General features: G+C 37.6%; 1 protein-coding gene across 1 annotated transcript in view; it reads left to right on the forward strand.

Moving 5' to 3' along the window:
- Nucleotides 1-20601, forward strand: part of CLVS1 (clavesin 1) — a 224723-nt gene extending 204122 nt beyond the window's left edge. Inside the window, exon 6 of the mRNA XM_043975118.1 lies at nucleotides 20130-20601. Coding sequence (XP_043831053.1) covers nucleotides 20130-20217 — 88 coding nt within the window. The 3' untranslated portion in view covers nucleotides 20218-20601. The remainder of the gene's footprint in view (nucleotides 1-20129) is intronic.
- Nucleotides 20602-22617: the final 2016 nt, after the last annotated feature.

Below are 22617 nucleotides of genomic sequence, written 5' to 3' on the forward strand. Positions count from 1 at the left end.
AGGAGACCTTGTCTCCCAAACTGCTAGAGTTGAGTGGCCCGTTTTACTGTGCAAGTGGGAAACAGATGCTCCTTATTAATGCTAAGTTCAATAAAAATCTTTTAATGCCCTTCATAAATTCCCCACATCATAAAGCACTCAGGAGTCTTTTCTATATGCTAAGTTCTTTGGTATCTGATTCCCAGTTCAACTAGGGTCGAAGCTCTCAGCTTCTCTATGTCACCCTCACTCAGTCTGCTTGTTCCAGAGACACATTATGATACCTGGAAACAAAGTCCCTTGGGAACAGCTGTAAATGGAGAATATTTTATGTTGATTATTGTCTGCTTAAGTCTTTTGTGGCTGCTGCCTGGGGTTTGCTCATGTTTTGAAAAACCGATGAAAAACAGCATGATTGGTCAACTGGCTGGACAATGACTGGTGTGGCCTCATCATCATTTGTGTATCAGACGTGGATTTATTTCCTGCTACTGGATAGCTTTCTTTTCTGTGACAGAAATGGGGGGGGGGCAAGCTCTTCCAATACACAGTCTAAGGAGCTATGCAATATCAGAGAGAAAGAAAATCTATACTGTGCATTTTGTCAATAAGAAAATGAATGAGGGCAAGTTAAAAATAAAAGTGGGGGGTGGAGTGCTGGTTCCCTCACTTTTCTATAAAGGGGATGAATAATTAGAAGATGAATAGCCTTTAGCTGTTAGAAAAAAAAATAGGACCAGAAAGAACAGAAGGAGGTTGGGGGTTGAGCTGTAATGGAGTCTAGTTTCACAAGCAAATAGATTGATTGGCCACATTGTCTTCTGTAAAGCTTGATGCCTTTCTCTTCTGAAAGAAGACCCACCAAGACTTTTGTTTGCTGACCTGAACTCTAGAGTGCCAGAATATCCCAATGAAATTATATGATATGGAAAGAGATTTATTCCAAACAATAAATGTCTTGGCAGAGAACCTTCCTTCCTAGTGAACATGTGGCTGGATATTGACAAACCTTTTTTGCCCATTAAAAGGAAATATGCTGGGGCAGCTAGGTGGCACAGTGGATAGAGCACCAGCCCTGGAGTCAGGAGGACCTGAGTTCAAATCTGAACTCAGACACTTAACACTTACTAGCTGTGTGACCCTGGACAAGTCACTTAACCCCAATTGCCTCACAAAAAAAGGAAGTATGGTGCAGTGGACAAAAAGCCAGCCCTGGAGGCAAGAAGATCTGGATTCAAATCCTTCCTCTGACACAAATCAGCTTATAGTGAATCTAAATGAGTCACTTAGAGTCTGTAGGCAACTAACTCCAAGATTATAAATTGCAAAAATATTACTGATTTGCTTGGTAAAGGGAGTTTTCTCAATGGAAGTTTCCATTTATTTATGAAGCCACAGGCACATACTACAATGAATAGAAAATAGGAATGACACATTCAAGAGGAATTTTGCTCAGAGATATCTAGCAAGCAATGAATGCTTCTCATGAGATTAATTTGATCAAATGCAATAAGACTACTTTAAAATTAGTTCTTGGTACAAAGAAAACCTAAAAAGGATATAAAACACCGAGGCCCACTCAAAATCATCCTCATTAAACATGACATGTGAGTGAGACCAGTTTCAGAGTTTTCCAGATTTTTATGGCTCCCACATTAAATTCAATTGGTCCATTGGATTTGAGGTGTCCAAAGTTTTGTCTTTAGGCTTTTCAGGGAAAGCTTACAACGAGGGGAAATTGATGATCTTCAGGAACTTCCTTTGAAACTGATTCATGGGCCTATTTAGGATCTACTTCTGAGGGTAAGGTTTCAAATAGTTAGCCCTATTTTCTGTTGTCTGGGAGCCCCATATGCATGCTCTGCTATCCAAGAGGGAGCACATATAGATTTAAATATATCCATATATTATGTATATATGTATGTATATACTTATATACACATATTTATAGTGAGCACCATATGCATATTGTGCTATAGACTCTCTTGAGTGGTAGAACATGTTTATGGGGCTCACAAACAATTGGAAAGTAGTATACCCACTTAATAAACCTTACCCTGAGAAGCAGATCCTAAATAGGATGATGAATCAGTTTACAAAGAAGCTGCCGGGCAGGTAGGTGGTGCAGTGGATAAAGCACCAGCCCTGGACTCAGGAGGACATGAGTTCAAATCTGGCCTCAGACACTTGACACTTACTAGCTGTGTGACCCTGGCCAAGGTATCTCAGACTATTATACACACACAACATACACATACACACATGTATATATGCATGCATGTATATATATATATATATATATATACATATTGGTATATATGCATAGATTTATGTATGCCTGTATGCATACTTTTTCTTGAGAAACATACATGTACATATATATGTAGCACTTTTTTTGTGGGGCAATGAGGGTTAAGTGACTTGCCCAGGGTCACACAGCTAGCAAGTGTCAAGTGTCTGAGGCTGGATTTGAACTTAGGTCCTCCTGAATCCAGGGCCGGTGCTTTATCCATTGTGCCACCTAGCTGCCCCTTATATGTAGCTTTGATATGGGGGAAGGGGATGCACATTTATATATAATACCTACTATATAGGATCCATATCAAACATTTTTAACACAAATATTATCTCATTTGATCCTTGCAACAACCCTGTGATGAAGGTGCTATTATTATCACTTCCATTTTACAGTTAAAGAAACTGAGGCATGCAGAGATTAAGTGACTTGCCCAGGGTGACAGAGCAAATAAGTGTCTGAAGTGGGATTTGAACTCAAGTCTGCTTGACTCCAGACTCAACTACACCACCTAGCTGACTCATAGCACCTCATAGGGTGAATACATGTATATACCTTTCCTACTTCTGGTACTATGAGCCATGTGGACGGTGTAGATTCCTAGGAAAGATGGAATCTTCCAGAAAAGAAGATAAATTCTTTCCTGCAAGAAGATACCTTAGTCCTGAGGTGAAACTACAGGGTGGGCCAAAAGCCATGAAGGGGTCTGATGTTTGAATAACTTTTAGAAAATGTTTTTCTTTTTTATGAGACTTGATTTTTCACATGTAAAATAAATTCATTTCCTATATATACTGTATATGATGCTATGGTATTATAAATTAAAAACCAAAAATTATGGGGTTATTAAATATTGAAATCCCTTAGTGACTTTTGGCCCACCCTGTATAAGTCTGTAGGATAGTATTAGCCTCTGAAGCAAATGTAAACCCTCCAAAGTGAGGTGCCTTGACTGTGGCCTCAGGTGTGAATTCTTTGTGTTTTCTATATAGTTAAATATAACCCATACTATATTTAATGCTTTGTAAGCCTAGATGCTTATGTGGGAACTACATGTTATATGCTCACTAAGACATCTTAGAAAGTACACAACACATCCCTTTGTTCCAAGGAGAATTCTTGGGTGAAGGGAAAATGAACCAGATTCTGATGTTCCCAAGGGAAATACTGGTTGGAAGTATAAGGTAAAGATGTTTTAAAGAGAAGCCTCTAGGATTGTACCTAGTCTCTGTTAAATCTGTCAGGGTACAAATTATATCTTTCCTATATCTTTCCTTCCATCCATAGTCAGGTATTTGAGAACCTTGATTTAAAAAAAAAATTATTCTATATTCATCTAATTCCAGCATGCAGGGTTTTTTGTTTGTTTCTTTGTTTGTTTGTTTGTTTTTGCTGAAGCAAAATGATGAGGCATGTTGCAGCTCTAAGAGAGGCTAGATGGCTTTCAGCTCTGCTTTGTTCTCTCCTGCTGCTCTTCAATCAAGAAGAGGATGAGGAAAGAAAAGGGGAGAGAGGTCAATTTGTCTTTCCTTTCCTCCTTTCTGTCTATCTACCAATAGGGTATTTAAGAAAATACTTAGTTTCTGGCTTAATAACCTCAGGACCATTTTCCTCTAATTATGGCATCTGTGAAACAACAGAGCAAAGAGAATGGGGGTGGGGGTGGTAATGGATGTGGTAAAATCCACAGTGGAAACAGAAAGATAGGAATGAATAATATGTATTGTCAGTAGTTATAAGAAATAAGGTAAAGAGAATGAAAATAATCAGTGGAGAGCCAAAATGCTGAATAAATCCCAGAGAATAAAACCTATGAGGATGAAAATAACAAGGATTGTTCACTGTCATATAGAGAAAGATCAGGGAAGACGATTTTAATACACATACATATGAAAGGCTCCCCTACAGTGTCTTCATAATTTCCTTGGGAGGGTTGTTAAATTGAAATGAACTGAGATTACAGGTATTCTGCAAATGGAATCTAATAATAATAAATAACAGTTTATATGTCTATAGACCCTGAGCAAGTCACTTAACCTTTGTCTACCTCAGTTTCCTTATGTATAAAAAGGGATTGTAGTAAGAATAAAATGAGATAATATTTTATAAAGTACTTGCAAACATTTAAGTGCTATATACATGCTAGCTATTATGCCAAGTTCACAAATACATTCTCACATCTAAAATTTTATATGTGTGTTTGTATTATCCTTAATAGGACATGCATGCTTTTTTTGGGGGGGGGGGGCCGGCAATGAGAGTTAAGTGACTTGTCCAGGGTCACAACAACTAGTAAGTGTCTAGTGTCTGAGGCTGAATTTGAACTCAGGTCCTCCTGAATCCTAGGCCAGTGCTTTATCCACTGTGCCACCTAGCTGCCCCTAGGACATGCTTCAAAAATCATTTTTTCCATAGCAGATCACATCTTCATCATTACAAAAATTGACCAAAAGTGTGAAGAAGAAGAGATACCACTATGCTTATTTTGATGAAGTGGGGTTATAAATAATTTGCTGAATATTGATCACAGTACCAGCCAGGGAATAGGCCTTTGATTAGACAGAGCAAACTTAAGCTGTAATGGTTCTTTTCTAAGAAAAAGTTTCCTACTCATAAGACATGATCATATAAGATTCTATGACAGATGTAATCATGGGTAAAATTTTGGCCAAGGAACTGAAAAATATCAAATCTAGTGCTGTGTTTATGCTTACTTAGTATCAGTAACCAGAGGGTTTTCAAAGAAAGTAATCTCTATTTTTACATCTTCCAAAGAATATGATAGGTTTTAGTATTGCAGAGATGTCCTGTTGAAGGAAACTCTTTCAAATCAAATACTTTTTTTTAATAGTTAAGAACAGTACAGGCAGCTAGGTGGCGCAATGGATAGAGCACTGGCCCTGGAGTCAGTCAGGAGTACCTGAGTTCAAATCCGGCCTCAGACACTTAACACTTACTAACTGTGTGACCCTGGGCAAGTCACTTAACCCCAATTGCCTCACTTAAAAAAAAAAAAAAGAACAGTAAACCCAGTGGGATTTTATATTCCCTGTACCTTTCAGTCAGTCAATTGTATGACTGTAAAAATATGGTCTGCTGATGAAGACTATTACTAAAAATCTGCCTGTTTGGTCTCCAAATTCATTGAATATGCTCTTTATTCTTATGTAGATTATTTTCCTAAAGAGTTTGTAGAAATGAGAAAGCAGATAAATGAATTAATAATTATTGATATTTTCCTACATGCCTTTTCCCATTATGAAAAAGTTCAATACTTTTTAATCCCAAACATTTAGTTTATTCTTTCTTCTTTCAGATGTCTTGACAGTGGAACCCTCAATTTCTGCAAAATTGTGTTGCCTTTAGCATAGACCAGTTCAGTATCAGTCTATACTGGGTTTAGGTTGACTGCTCATTCTATCTAATAATTGTAGGGACCAATTTTTAATTGAGGAGTGTCAGCTAGGTGGCTCGCCACAATATTGGGGCAAGTAAGGAGACCAACAGACTCCCTCAAAACAGAGCAGGATTTATTTAAGAAGAATGAACTTAAAAAAACCACGCAAACAGGATCAGTAGGATTAAGGGAAAGGAAATAAAATGGGGAAAGGGAAATTATACAACCTGAAAAACACCACTGCCCAGGAATCAGCTAAGAACAAATAGCAGTGTCCTGTCACCTTCCAGCTTTCAGCTAGAATGGTGAAAAACCTCACTTCTTCCCAGCAGACCCCAGGCTGACCACACACAGCCCCCAGCCAATTGGCTGGCCACTCTGACAGTCACATGACTGCCCTCACTGGGCTTCCAATCATAATAATTTTGCCAGACCCATGTAGGCGTTGACGAGTGGTGATGACATGAGGTGCCAGCGCCATGGCGATGGCTACAACCAGTGGGTGGAGCACCATGTGGTTTGTGGAGCCCCAGACCAGTGCGTGCGCCTAGGTTTTTTTAAAACTTCTAGCCAAAAGATGGGGTCATAAAAATCTCAAATAACAATTAATTCTTTACATAATCCATCCATATATCTATTTATCTATCTATCTACATATCTATCTATCATGTATCTATTGTCTATCATCTGTCCGACTGTTGGTCTATTTATCACTTTTCTATTTCTTCATGAAATTCCTTGGTATTATAATGTTTGGGTCCAAATGTGGTGGCTCCAAAGATGGAGGAAAGATTTTATGATATAAATCTTTGTACATCTTTTCTTTTTTTTTTCATTTTTTTAATCCTTCAGGTTTTATGCCTTAATGCCCTCAGGCTTAAGTCTCTCACCATTCTTTCTCACCATTTCTTTTTCCTTTCCCTACTTCTTACTGATTAATAAGGTTGTAATTATCATAACTTTTCACAATCCTGCATAGCATTTTTTCAACAAGTTTCTATTCCAAACTAATGTCACTACTGAATGCCATGTCTTTCCATTTGGAAAAGAATCACAGATTTTAAAATTATTATTATTATTATTATTATCATTTACAAATTTTCAGAATTTCAGAGTTAGAAAGGACCTTAGTGGCCAGCTAAGCTGATGTATAGTGGAAAAAACAATTCCAACTACAACATCCCTGACCACTGGTCATCCATCTTTGACTTGATAGTTTTGGGGAAGTTTTATCACCTCCCATGGGAGACCATTCTGCCTTTGTATAGCTCTAATGGCTCAGAAATTTTTCCTGTCATGAAACCTAAGTTTACCTACTTATAATTTCCCCTTATTGCACTTTGTTCTGCTCTCTGGGATCAAGTAGAATAAATCTAATCCCTCTTTCATAATTTCCTTTCAAGTATTTGAAGACAGCTGTTATATCTCTCCTTAATCTTTTCTCCTTTTTCTTTTTTTCCCTTTTAAAAATGTATTAATTTACTTTTAGAAGTATTTACCAATTCCCCTTTTCATGCCCCCAATTGAACACAACCCAAGATGAAAAATAAAACCCTTATAACAAATATGCATAGTACAACAAAATAAATTTCCATTTCTCTTTCAAATTTTAATTACATTACCTCTCTAGTAGGAGGTAGAGAGCATGTTTCATCTTCAATCCTCTGAACTTATTGTTTATCGTTGTAGAATCTGAAATTCTAAACTTCTCTTTTCTAAGCCAAACATGCTCAGTTTCTTCAAACAATTTGCACAGACTGCAGGCCCCATCATTCTGTTTGTTCTCCATGGATGTCTCCAGCTGATCAATGTCTTTCATCAAATGTGGTGTCTTTTTAAGGTGAAGACACTATTAGGAATGTCATTTGACCAAGGCATTTAGCACACACAGTGAGACTATCACTTATTATTCCTAGAAACTATGCCCCTATTAATGCTGCCCATACTTGATTCATATCGAGCTTATAGGCCATTAGAAATCCTAGATCTTTTTTTTAGCCCAATGATTGTAGCCATGTCTCCCTCATCTAATGCTTTTGAAATCTATTTTTGAAACAAAGCATAAAACTTTATATTTAACATATTAAGTTTCACCTTACTAGATTCAACTCAATGTTCTACCTATCAAAAACCTTTTGGCCCTGGGCAAGTCACTGAACACTCATTGCCCTGCAAAAAACAAAAAACAAAAACAAAAACAAAACAACCTTTTGGATTATAAATTGTCATGCACCATATTAGCTATCCCTTCTAACTTTCTGTCATCTGAAAATTTGAAAAGGACACCATCTGTGCGTTGATCCAAGTTATTGATAAAGTATTAAAATGTTAAATATATAAATAAAAATGTTAATTAGGATCGAATGAAATAACATATTCAAAGTGCATCACAAACCTTAAAATGCTATGTCAATCCTAACAAACAGTGATTATAGGGTCAAGCGCAGATCCCTATGGCATTCTACTGGATACTCCTAGCCAAGGTGGAATCAAACCACTAATTATTGCAGTTTGAATCCAGCCAGTCAACCTGTTCTAAATCCATCTCATTGTGTTGCTATCTGGCCCATATCTCTCCATCTTTTATGAGAATAACATGGGATGCTTTTCTAAAATCTAGGTAAATGATATCTACAACATTCCTCAGATCCACCAATTCAATGTCGCTGTCAAAGAAGGCAATAAAGTTAATCTGGCGGGGGCAGCCAGGTGGCACAGTGGCTAAAGCACCAGCCCTGGATTCAGGAGGACCCGAGTTCAAATCCAGCCTCAGACACTTGACACTTAGTAGCTGTGTGACCCTGGGCAAGTCACTTAACCCCCATTGCCCCACAAAACCAAAAAAAAATTAATCTGGCATGAATTATTCTTAATGAAACCTTGCTGATTTTTTGTTTTCTTTTGAAATAATCATTTTCTTTTGTAAATATTCACTATCTCTTTAGTAATAGGTTCTAGAATTTACCAGAAATGGGAGACAAGCTCACTGGGCTGTAGTTTGCAGATTTCCTTCTCTTCCTTTTTTTTTTTTTTTTTGAAAAGCAGGACATTTAACTTCCTTCACTCCTACAGTATATCTCTGGTTCTATAGAATATTTTTCTATACAATCTTTAAATGTCACTGCTAGTGGCTCATCCATCACATTTCCCATTTCCTTCAACATCTGAAATGTAGTTCAGCTGGGTCAGGTGACTTGAATTTATCAAGGATAACTAGATGTTATCTTATTATCTTTTTATTTATCTTGGGTATCAAATCCCTGTTAGTCACTTTCATTCTGTCTTCTCTAGTTCAAAGGCCATTTGAAAGGCCATATAGAGAAAGATCAGGGAGGACGATTTTAATACACATACATATGAAAGGCTCCCCTACAGTGTCTTCATAATTTCCTTGGGAGGGTTGTTAAATTGAAATGAACTGAGATTACAGGTATTCTGCAAATGGAATCTAATAATAATAAATAACAGCTTACATGTCTATAGACCCTGAGCAAGTCACTTAACCTTTGTCTACCTGTTTCCTTATGTATAAAAAGGGATTGTAGTAAGAATAAAATGAGATAATATTTTATAAAGTACTTGCAAACATTTAAGTGCTATATACATGCTAGCTATTATGCCAAGTAAGTTCACAAGTACATTCTCACATCTAAAATTTTATATTAAATTGTTTGAATTGTTAGTCACTTTCATTCTGTCTTCTCTAGTTCAAAGGCCGTTCTGCTTGGCTGAGAGGACAGAAGCAAAATATGAATTGAAGAGAAATGAGAGAAATGCTTGTTGTCTGAGGCAGAACCGAGGCAATGAGTATTTTCTTGTGATTTTCAATTTGCGTCCATTATGGTTCCTTAGGAAAGAGCAATAGTCTGTGTCATTGTCTTTTATTTCTCATTAACAGATTGTTTAAATAGGTCATATTGGTATTGCCTCAAATATATATATATATGATTATATATATCATATTTCTAATTTTTATTCTTCTAATTTGGTATCAAATTTTACCTTTTTTCTAATAAGTCAATGATCTTACTATACATAGGAAACTGATTCAGAAATGACTCACATCAGTAACTAGTTATTTCCCATTTGTTTAAATGCAACCAATTTCATTTTAAAGGTGGTATATGATGCTTAGCACATCTGGGTTCTCTTGTCTCTTTTCTTTTCTTTTTTTTTTAGTGAGGCAATTGGGGTTAAGTGACTTGCCTAGGGTCACACAGCTAGTAAGTGTTAAGTGTCTGAGGCCGGATTTGAACTCAGGTACTCCTGACTCCAGGGCCAGTGCTCTATCCACTGCACCATCTAGCTGCCCCCTCTTGTCTCTTTTCTTAAAGAAGTTATTCATGATGTAGAGATATTCATCTTTTTTGTAGCTTCCAGACTTTGGAACTCTCTTATTTCCTTCTCTTGATCTATGCTTTCTAACATATTTTCATTGTTTTCCCCATGTTCATTTTGTACTTGTCAGCAGTTATCAATGTATACATTGATTTAATTTGGAGGGTCTAAGCAAGTTTTTCGTTTAGCAAGAATTTCTCTATCCCCCCATTCTCTGCACAAGAGTTGGATACACTAGCTATAATTATAATTTGTGATTTTTTAAAAAATAAATGCTCATTGATAGCCCTGCAATGTAAAATGACCAAATATACCACAAAATGATGGATTGTCCTCATCTTTGGAAATAAAGACAAATGTAATTGAATCCCCCATCGAGTAATTCCAAATTCTAAATTGTTGCTGTTATTCCATCATTTTCAGTCATGTATAACTTTTCATGACCCCATTTGAGGCTTTCTTGACAAAGATACTGAAGTGCTTTATCATTTTCTTCTCTAACTCATTGTACAGATGAAGAAGCTGAGGCAAACAGGGTTAAGTGACTTGGCCAGAGTCACACAGCTAGTTAGAAAAATCCAAATTTATGAGATGTAGCAGAAACTAGAGTGTTTTTTCCATGCATTCTACTTTAAGATCACTTGTTTCTCCATTAGAATATTCTATTATACTGAAATCTACAGGACAGAGCAATCATTTGGCTTTTTGAGTTAATGGTGATTGCAAATGTGGCTCTAGGGTCATGTAATCACGAGGACTATGAAGCTAAATACAAGTGGTAACACAATCATCCCTAAAGGAAAGAACAGTCTGTGTTTGCTTTTCATCAATCCCCTTTCATTCTATTTCCCTTTCATTCAATTCAATAAACATTTATTAAGTACTTACTATATGAAGGGCACTATGCAAGATACTAGGAAGGCAAATGAGAAAAATTAAGTAAGAGCAGGGAGATACAAAATATACCCAAATGGTTCAATACAAGTTAGACTATGACAAATGCATAGGAAAGACAGCAAAGATTAGAAGAGTACGGGGAGCTTCCTGAAGGGTAGAAGGGGGATGGCTCAATGCACAAGGTAGTATCTGAGATGGACCTTAAAGAAAGAGAACAATTTTTATCAGTAGACACAGAGTCCATTTCAGTCATGGAGGACTAGAGCAAAATATACAGAAATAGCACAAGGCTAATTAGGGTCATGGAATGGCTAGCAGATTGTTTTGCTTTAAAACAGAGGACATAAAAGAAATGCCAGGATAAGGAGTCTGTATTTTATCCTATATATAGTGTTCTAAGAGATGCAATAAATATAATGGATGACACCATATATCTTGAAGATATTGTAAAAGCTCTAAATGTTAAATTATGTAAAGTATAAATCTATTAGAATGTAAGCTCCTGGAGCAGAGGGACTTGGTTATTTCACCATCCTTCTCCTCTATCCCTATACTCCCTACCATGCATGCAGTGCTTTGGGTATATATAGTATTCCTTCACTTAATGTTTGCTGAATTTTTAATAGCTGCTATGTAAAGAGTACTTTAAAGTTTTTCACTCTGCTTTCCTCACTGTCTACTATCAATTAGTTAGTCAACAAGTAATCATTAAGGGCACAATATATGTGTCAAACACTGTGCTAGGTGTTAGGGATACAAATACAAAAATTAAACAGTCCCCTCGAAAAGCTACACTCTATCATGATTAGTATTGCAAATGTTATCATCATTTTACAGATGAGAAAACAAAGGAAAAGAGAGGTTAAGTGAATTGCCCAGTAGTGTCAGAGCCAGACCTCAAAATCATGATTTCTAGCAGTCAGGAAACATTTATTAAGTATCTGCTATGTGCCAGGTACAATGGTAAGTACTGATGATAGAAAAAAAGGCAAGGTACAGCTAGGTGGTGCACTGGATAGAGCACCAGCCGTGGAGTCAGGAGGAACTGAGTTCAAATCCGGCCTCAGACACTTAATGCACTTAAACTGGGTGACCTTGGGCAAGTCACTTAACCTTCATTGCCCAACCAAAAAAGAGAAAGAAAAGAAAAGAAAAAAAAAGGCAAAAGATGATCCCGGCTTTGGAGGAATTTGAGGCCTACCAGTGTTTTTTCTATGAATGAATGAATGAATGAGAACAATACCACAGAAAAAGAATGTCCTGGTGGGAAGGCTTCAGTTCTTTCTCAGAAATTCATTTTTTTTAAATGGTAAAGTATTTCTTTTTGATGCCCAGTCATAGGGATTGTTTCTTTCTATATTCTATCTGTAACATCATCAGCCAATTTTTTCATTAACATAGAGAAAGATAGTTTTTAATTTATTCATTTTGATGTGAAAAACCCTCTCTAGCTTATTAAAAGAGATAAACACGTTCATTAATAATTTCTATGAGTTTGATTATCTGTTATTGTCCCCAGTTGTATAAAATGGGCACAGGGGTGGCAAAGAATGTTAAGATGTTGCTGAATAGAACTTGATATAATGAACAATTTCCTAAAAATCAGAGCTGTCTCCAAATGGAATGAGCTGCTTCAGGAACTAGTGAGTTCCCAGCTATAGGAGTGTGTAAGCAGGGGCCAAATGACCACTTGTTATAGTTTTTATAAAAGAGGTTCATGATTTGAATGATGCTTTGGGCACTGGGGCCTGATCTTCCTTCCTTCCTCCCTTACAGTTCTGTGATTCTTTTGAGAGGTAGTAGAAAAGGTACTAGATTCTATATCCTTAAGACCTGGGTTCAAATCCTAGTTTGGGCACTTAATAGCTGTATGATCCCACACATGTTGTTTAATCTCCCCACACCTCAGTTTCCTCATCTCTAAAATGAAGGAATTGGATTTAGTGACCACTGAGGTCCCATCTAACTCAAAATCTATGATCCTATGATTCCTCTAAGGCAGGTTAATAGCAACATAAGGAGGCACATTGGCAAGAAGTTAAATAACTGAAGAACTTGAAGACACAGAATGAAAATTTTACCACCATGCCCTTTCCCAATCACTTGGATATTGGTTAGAGAAAAGATCACTGATATCCATGTACAGAGTTCAAGCTTCTTAAATAAAGAAAGGACAGTTCTTTATTTCTCTCACTGAATTTCAATTTCAGTCAGTGGGTAAGAGCTTAAGTAAGATAAGCTCCTTAAAACTAGGTCAGAACTATGGCCAGGTCTTTGCAATCTAATTGTAGGAAGCCCCACCCAGGTAACTCCTTAGCTGTTAGGTAGGGTAGAGCAACTAGGTAGCACAATGGAATAGAGCACTGGCCCTGAAGTTGGGGGGCAGGTGGAGAGGAGGACCTCAGTTCAAATTTTACCTCAGTCATTTGCTAGCTGTGTGACCCTAGGAAAGTCACTTAACCCCAATTGCCTTAAAAAACAATATCCAGTCATCCTGATATATATATCTTGCCACTGGACCCAGATGGCTCTGGAGGAGAGAGTGAGGTATGTGATCTTCCACAGCCCTCCCTCACTTAAATACAATTCAGTGCAAGTTATGACATCACCCTGTTGTCATGGTTCTCTTCAAAACAAAGGACAAACAACAACAACTTCAGGTTTATCCTACTTTTCATCAGAATCAAAATAAGAGTGTGCCATAAATATATTATATATTTGTGATATTGAGAAATAACACTTTTTTAAATAAATGAAGTTCATTCCAAAGCCAAAATCATACAATCTTTGAAGCTAGGGTGAACTTTGTTTTTGGTTAGGGTTACCTAACTCATTGGGGCAAATAGGTGGCACAATGTATAGAGCAGAGTGGAGTGAAGTCAGGAAGACTCATCTTCATGAGTTCAAATATAGCCTCAGATACTGTGTGACCTTGGACAAGTCACTTAATCCCATTTGCCTTAGTTTCCTCATCTGTAAAATGAGCTGGAGAAAGAAATAGCAAACCACTCTAGTATCTTTGTCAAGAAAACCCCAAATGGGCTCATGAAGAGTTGGACATGACTGAACAACAACAATCTGAAGTGGAAGTTTCTTGATGGAGAAGACACTTGTGTCAGACGAGCTTTTTGCAAAAAGTGACAGAATAAGGTGAAGAAAGACTATACTAGAGACTGCCTTCCTGCCTCAATAGTGACCAGCTAGCAAAGACTATGCCTACATCACATAGAAGGCCAAATCCCTCTGGGATCTGCAATGGCTGGTCACACGTCAGTGTGCTCCTACAACCTATGGGCAAAGAGATAGATTCCTTCCAACACATAAGATGAGCTCTGGGCTCTAAACTGGTCACACGTCAGTGTGCTCCTACAACCTATGGGCAAAGAGATAGATTCCTTCCAACACATAAGATGAGCTCTGGGCTCTAAACCCTGTAGAGGACTGTCCCGTGGAGTTACAATGCACAACTAAAGACAGATAGAACCTTAAGGCTTCTGTCTGTATAGAGGTTCTGCATCAACATCCTAATTTGGTGAAGTGTGATGGATAGCAGACTGGCTTTACAGTCAGGAAGATCTGGGTTCAAATCCTACTTCTGACATATACTAGCTACGTGTCAATGTGCAAATCATTCAATTCGCTAAGAGTATAAACACTACAAAGCAGTTGCTGATATGATGAGTGAAGAGAATATCCATACCAAGAGTTCTCTAGATCCAATGAAATCACAATTGTGGACCAAAGCATTTCTGGGGGGAGGATGATGGCTTTGGTTCCCCTTTATAAGTTACCTGCATCATACCTTGCTCCTAATGAGAATTGTGGGGAGTGATTCAATACAGCTGTTCTCCTGTTTAGTCACCTATCATATGAAAGAATTAGACTTGCCTGGGGTTCATGAACTTTAAAAAATATATTTATTTTGATAAGTGTTTCAATATAATTATTTTCTTTGGAATCTTAACCATTTAAAGACATCATTCTGTAGAGGGATCTATAGATTTCAGCAAACTGTCAAGGGGGTCTAAGACTAAGAACTTCTGGACTTGATGGTCTCCATGATACATGCTGTAGTGTGGGTAACCTGGTATCCTGCTTCTTAATGTCTCTGTCTCCACTAACCTTGCCCCCAATGCTTAATATAAGAAATCTTCACCTGGAGCTGGGCTATGTTCAATAAATGAATGAATGAGTGAGTAAATTTTAAAAAAACCATTTATTAAGCACAAATGACATACAAAACACTAGGGACACAAATAGAAAACAAGACAGTCTCTGCTCTCAGGGAACTCCCATTCTAATAGGGGAAACAACACATATAAAAGGTTTTATATGCAAGTTAGGTGGAAAATTGGTTAAGGATGCCTGGTCCTTAGGATACATAGGCAAAATAGATGCTAAGTCCTGTTTTTTAGGTTATTTCCATTGGACAATAAAACAAACAAACAAACAAACAAAAACACACAAAAAAAACCATAGCTGTTTTTGCCAGTGAACCATCTGACAGTGCCAAGGACCATGATCATGAAAACTTTCTTTTCCAGGTTTTAGTAGCTAGGGCTACAGAGAAGGCAAGGGCTGTAGCACCCAAGGAGGAAGTTTCCAGGTCATGCCTTCAAAAGGGTTGCTTCCCAGGATGATGACTGCCAGGGCTGGGCTAGAAGCTGAGATGAATGAAAAGTCTGAGAGATATAGTTTCTGGGTAATTAATAATCAATTTATTAATTATATCTAGCAAATAATAAATTGAGGTCAGTCTCATAACCAAAGACTATCCCCTCCCAAGAACATTACATGCTTAAAAGCCTTTGGAAAAGGGGGTGTCCTAAAGAGTAGAAATCAATTCTAGTTGGTTAATAATCAATGAAGAGGTGGGCAAAATGTCTTCTGCTAAGAATGTGACCTGATCATGAGACTCAGTCACCTCTAGTAATCTGGCCAAAAGAATCCATCTCTAGCTAGATCCCTCTGCTTGGTTTTCCCCTTCATAATCTGGGTCACTCTAAATTCTAATGGAAGGTTCAAGGATATGAGCTTATTCCCTAGGGGCAAGAATTTGCCTGGACTGGATTCTGTTTGTAAGGTCTTCTAGTTGGATGGGGTCCTACTCATGATCTAGAAGCATGTACCTAGAGGATTTGGGCAATCTCATCTATCAAAAATGTCTTTCAGAAACTTACTGAATAATATACAGGGCTGATTTCTGAATGAGAAAATAAGAAGGGAAAACCATAATCTTAATTTAATAATTGTCTATTAATATTAGAGAAAAATGATCATGTCTCTCAAAGCAGGGCTACTAATTTGGGGTGCTGCTAATCCAAGGGCTCTCAGGTTAACTATCATTGTCAGTGAAGTACAGTCAACAAAGTTGGTACAGAAGAAGGTAGTCCAACCATGGCTGAAGTTGTCTGGGAAAGGGGCAAATCTACTTCCCAAAGAAATTCTTTTTCTTGCAAAAGGTTCCTGGGGCTGGGGAGAGGGGAGAGAGTAAAGTTGCAATTACTGAATCACAGGAATATCAGTTTATTTGAGACACAAGGTTGGTGCATCTGGATTGGTGTAGGGGGGAAGCATGCCCCCTGGAACTTGGTGCTGGTTGACACAGCTTCAATGATTCAACTGTAGTTATGGATCAGCATGTTGTCCTGCTTCAAGGGTGTTAGTTTCTGCTTTGCTTCATGGAAAGAAATGACTTCCTTTATTACACTGACTACCCCGCAGAACTAGCTAGAGGGACTCTACAGGTTACTCCTTGCTTCAATTTCCTTTTCTCTATCGATGACAGAGTGAAGGCTATAGTTACATGGAGAGGAGAGACCATGTTGCCCATAATGTCAGTTTGAAAAAGATATTAGCCAGGGGAAAATGAGTAGATTCTTCTCCTCCTTGCCTTCTACTAGTTATCTTTCCTTTTTCTTAGCAGAAAGGAGTTGGGAAGACCTGAGTTCAAATCCTGCCCCAGATACTCTGGTTGTGTTCCCCTGGACAAGTTTCTTATCCTGTCCAATGCAGTTTCCTCAACTGTAAAGTAGGGATAAAAAGAACACCTACCTCCCATGGTTAATGAGGATTAAATGAGATACTATTTGTAAAGACTTTAGCACAGTGCCTTGCACATAGCAAATGCTTAATATATGCTTGTTTGCTTCTTTCCCACCCTGGATGAGTGCATATACCCATTTTGTTAACTTTATTAATTTGGGATGATAGGATGATAGATTTAGAGGTGGAAGGGATTTTAGGGTCTTTCTAATCCAACCTCGTGATTTTGTCTGTAACTGGTTGAATGACTCATGCTGATGTGCTTATCTGCTTTTCTGCTCTTCTCAAGTGTCTCATGACTCTGTAGAATGCAAGGGACTCTTCTTTTGTTGTGGTTTTTATATCCTCGGTGCTTAGCAGTGCTGTGCACATAGTAGGCACTTAATAAAGATTAGTCATCATCCTGGGATGCTTTTTGTAAAGTCATTGTAGAGACATGCTGTCTGTTCATCACTAGGATACCTTGTACATAATGCTAGGTTGTTTCCGGTTATTGCTTTGGAATCTTCCACTGTAAATCAATTTGGTCTGCCTGTAGTGTAAGTCTGTTTTTATTTGGACTTGCATCATCTGAAAGCTCAGAGATTTCCTGCGGTGATTGCCAAATGAATAGCAGGGAAAGCTGTGGGAATAATGTAAGCATCTCTTCAGTGTTCTATCATTTGCCATGTCATGAACAGATGCAAATTCTCCATGAAAACGAAGGAAGTATATTTAATTTCTCTGGAAATATTGGGTAGTGAAATCCCTCTATTCTAGTCATTATTTATGTTGCAGAAACTAAAGGTAATGGTAAGAGTCAGTCTACTGATGCAGGTTGTTCAAAAATCTCAAGGGAGGAGGACCAGGTAAAGACTATTAATTTTGTTTCATTTGATAGAGATTTGCCATGAAGCGTCAACAGATGTTATTTGTTGGAAATAGTTTCCAATTTTTAATCTTTCTGTTCATTCTTACCTACTTCACTCCATGCTTCCCTCTTTCCTAACCTAACTGGGGAAAAAATAGGTAAACACAGATGGTAGCATACTAACCTTAGAAGAACCCTGGATTTGAAGAGGACCTGGGCTCAAATACTGATTCTTTACTGCCATAGCTCTATGACCTTGGGAAAACTTTCTTAGGATTGTAGGAACATAGATTTAGAATTAAAGAGAAGTTCTAAGTTGTCTTACACTTTCATTTTATAGATGAGGAAAACAGAGGCCAGTCACACTGAGAGTAAGTGGCAAAGACCTTCCCAGACCTCATTCCCCCATCCCCCACCCTCCATCTGTAAAATGAGCTTGGATTGGATGGCCTCTTCCAGCTCCAGATCTGATAACCCTAAATTCATACATATGTGACCAAGAGAAAAAAAACATACCTAGTGCCCTCTGGTGGATGACAGCGTGGTGGAGTGAATGCTGGTCTTAGGAATCAGAAGTCTTGTGTTTGAGTTCCAGTGCTGCTATTCACTCATCATACCACTTTGAACAGGGTACTTTGTCTCTTTCTAAACCTTGGTTTCCTCACTGTAAGATGGGAATGCTAACGGTACCAACTACAGTGTGTGTGTTGGGGAGTGGTGGAGAGAGAAGAATTGGCTGTAAGTCCTGTGTAAATGTCAAAGGTGTAAAGAATTAATTGTGAGGGCTATATGAACGCGGGCTATTGTTATTGTGTGCACTAATAGTTCCATTTTATTTTTAAAGCTTACAGTGGCTCCAATAGATTGGTATATTACTTTAGGGAGAGTCCACACTGACTCTTTGAAATGGAATGGGATTTGTCGTATTACATCATTTCAGTGGAATCCAAGGCTACTTATGTGCATAATTTTAAATAGTGAATTTTGCCCATTTGAGTCATTCTAAAGCTACCATTTCCTTGAAGACTCGAAGGAACTATTTTTAGTTGGTAAGCATTTATTCAGTACTTATGGTGGATGAGGTTTTGGTATGTAGCATTTAAAACTGAAAAATTATTCCAGTTCAAATCTTTATTATGAACACTGAGGAGGAAATGAGCATTACTCCAAGAGAAGATAAAACAGAAGTTTAGAAATTATTATCTGGAGAATGAAATGGTCTGCCTGGCTCTTGAAAATACGTTTTTGAAAATTTAAATGTTTAAATCTGTGCAATTCAAAATGCTGAGTTAATGAATTTTAGAGGCAGCTAAGTGGTGCAGTAGATAGAGCACTGAACCTGGAATTGGGGAAACCACAGTTCAAATTGGGCTTCAGATCACTTATTAGCTGTGTGATCTTGGCAAATCATTTAATCTCTATTTCCACCAGTTTTCTCAACTGTAAAATGGAAATAATAACACCTACCCCAAAGGGGTGTTGTGAGCATCAAATGAGCTCAAATGTGTAAAGTGCATAGCACAGTGAGGTGCTTAATAAATACCAGTTATGTTAATATCTAAGAAGGACCCTTAGAGACTGTCACATCCACCATGTTTTTCAAATGAGGACACTGAGGGTCAGAGAGATTTGAGTTCCCTGTCCAAATTTGTGCCTAGTCTCCATACCTGGTGTTGCCCAGTGTAGCACTTTCTACTCTACTTCATTAGTTGTGATATCAATAAATAAATTCCTTGATGGCCAACCTGTGAATGATTATCCTGTATGAACCTAGTTCCAGGCCTCAGATGCACAATTCATCATCAGGCCTATAAGAATAGCTGGACAGTCTTAAAGTATCTTAGGTTACTGTGTTGTTAAGACAAGATATTGCCACTGGAGATTAGTATGTATTTGTAAAGGCCAGAGACCAATGAGAGAAAGCCTGCTTTGACAGGTAGAGGGATGGTTCTGGGGTCAGGAAAACCTGGGCTTAAAACTTGTCTCTAATACCTACTGAATGTGTAACCATGGGCAAGCAAGTCAGTTTCAGTGTCCCAGGCAATTCCCACATACTATTAAAGGTATAGACAGTTACTAATCAATGGAGTTTCCATACCAGCAAATTCTCCAAACTGATGAAATTGCAGGTTCAGACCAAAACATAAAAAAAAAAAAAATATTATGTAGAACAAATGAAAGATAATATACAATACGATTGCCCAGAAAAATTAAATGATTATTTCCACTTGTCAGTGGTAACCATTTTTTGTTAATAAGCAATTAATAAACAATATTTTGTTTCTTGTTTCCTTCCTCCCCAACCTTCCCTTAACCACCCTTTATAGGTCTCAGTCTGTCGTGGAAGCTGGGACACTGAAACATGAGGAAAAAGGAGAGAATGAGAATACCCAACCACTCCTGGCGCTGGACTGAATTCCAAGTCACCAACATACATCTTACCAGCCTTTAGTGGCACTGGTCACCTATGAAGCACATGCTTAACTGATCCCCACAGGCACACATCTTGCTTGACAAAAGGTCCTCCACTTCTGTTGACAATAACGATCGTCACCAGCCATCTGTCTGAGCAGCCAAAGTTAAACAAAGAGCAGAGGGATTTCTTTTTCAATGAAGGATACAAGGATGAAGCAAGATAGCAATTTAAACCAGGAATGATTTTTTTTTCAATTTTTATTTTACATTTATGGTATTAAAAGGATCAAAAAGGGTTGGACTCATTAATTCTTTGCCCACATATATAAACTACAAACTACATTGTGGCCATTTTTTCCCCTCACATATCATTCTGGGGAAACGCTTGAGTGCTTTTTCAAACAACATATGTCCAAATTAAATCACGCAGATACAATTTTCAGGTTCAGTATAGTGCAAAGCCATGAGACAAAAACATCTGCAATAATTTTCATTCTCATTGAGTCTTTTTTTTCCTTTAACCTCACCACCAGCATTGAATTGTTCATCCTAAAAACATGTTCACCCAATTCTGGCTAGTTATAGTTTGTTTATTTGGATACATGGCTAACCCTTTTCTGAACTTTTGTATCCTTTCTAAAATCATGAGTCATAAGGGAAGAAGACACACAATTTGGGAAAACAATTATTTCATTTTTATGACATGATTTTCCATAGGCAGTTCTAGAGTCCATTAGCTTGGTCTGTATCTGTATGAAGGGGAGTCTCATTGGAAACATTTTGTAGTGATTAATGGAATGATTCAGATTGTTTCATTTAGGTCACAACAGCTAAGGCAAATGCTATAGACCCATTTAACTCCCTTCACTCTTGCCATTAGTTAAAGGCGATAGACAGAGGGCGGTTCCAGTGGTTGCTAGAGAAAGCAGACATTCAATTGAGGAGGAATGCTTCCTCCAATGAATGAATGACTAAATGGGCATGTACTCAAAACAAAAGGAGCAGAACAGAAATGCAGGACTGAAATGCCAAAGATCAGCTCACTGCTTTATTTGTTTTTGAAAAATCAATCCTACCCAGTCACCTAAATGGACACAGAGATAAAATAAAGGAAAACCTGTAAGAAATGATTTTGTGCCATGAGTTTGTTTCCCTAAATCAATTTTACAATTTTAGGCATCTTTTTTCTCTTTGGCCACCTGCTCCATAAAGACATTCATCTATTTATTTGTACCATTACTTGGCATCATGTGTCAAAAAGAAGGTATTTCAGTTAATGATGGGCAGTATGGTGATATTGTAAATGGAAACACTTAGGAGGCTAAAGTTTTAAGCTGAGCAAATCATAGGGAAGACATCATTCAATAAGTCATGGTCATTTGCAAGTGGAATTAGTGTTTACTACTTTACTTCTTTTCTGGAAAAAATAATCCAAAAGTATTAATGTTTGCATTTGTAGCATACCAGCCATTGCTACTGGTGCAGAATAACAGAAATGGATATTGTTTATGTGTTCTGGCCCAATCTTGTAAAAACCTCGAAAACTGGGTTCAAATCCTACCACCTCTGACAATTACTAGCTGTGTGACCTTGGGCAAGTCAACTTATCTTTCTGAGCCTTGGTTTCCTCATGTGTAAAATGGGGCTAGAAACACCTGCTGAACCTACCTCGCAGGGTTGTTGATAGATTCAAATAAAATAACATGTGAAGCGCTTTGGAAAATTTATAAAGCACTATATAAATGCCGGTTACTATTTTTATTTTTGGGAAAAAATGACGAAGTAGAAAATGAAATTAAAATATAGCCACTCTGCCAACGCAGAGGTGTGTAAATAAAACCAGTTCCTTTTGGGCAGTCACTCCTAATCACATGCTGAAATATCTTCATCTATACTGTGACCCAATGACTTTTTAATACAATTATATAGAGAGATGAAGAAGAAATAAAAGCAAATCAGGGAGCCATTTTAATAGCTTGGGTTTATATATGTGACAATTGTTGGATCCGAGTTTTTAAAATGTCATTGAAGCCAATTAGTGCTACATCTGCCCATTAAGCTGGCAGTCTCAACGTCCTGATTTAGTGACCTGATTTAAAACACTCTACCTACCATAGTGACCTAAGTTAACATGAGTTAGCTTGTAAATCTGTTTCTCTCCAAATCTCATGACATGAATGTAAGATGAACGTTCCCATGTGCATTCTCTCATTTGAATTTTCTGTACATGTATGCAATAGATTTACAAACAGGAACCAAATTCAACAAGAATTGACATGAATGTTAGTTACTATTACATGAGCATTGGATTGTACTGTCCTTCTCTGTTGAGTCACTTCCTCTTGTTAAATAAATATTGAAGGACAAAAATGACTTTTTTCTTTCTGTTTTTTCTTCTTG

Source organism: Dromiciops gliroides, chromosome 1 (genome assembly GCF_019393635.1).
Source record: "Dromiciops gliroides isolate mDroGli1 chromosome 1, mDroGli1.pri, whole genome shotgun sequence".
Classification (NCBI taxonomy): domain Eukaryota; kingdom Metazoa; phylum Chordata; class Mammalia; order Microbiotheria; family Microbiotheriidae; genus Dromiciops; species Dromiciops gliroides.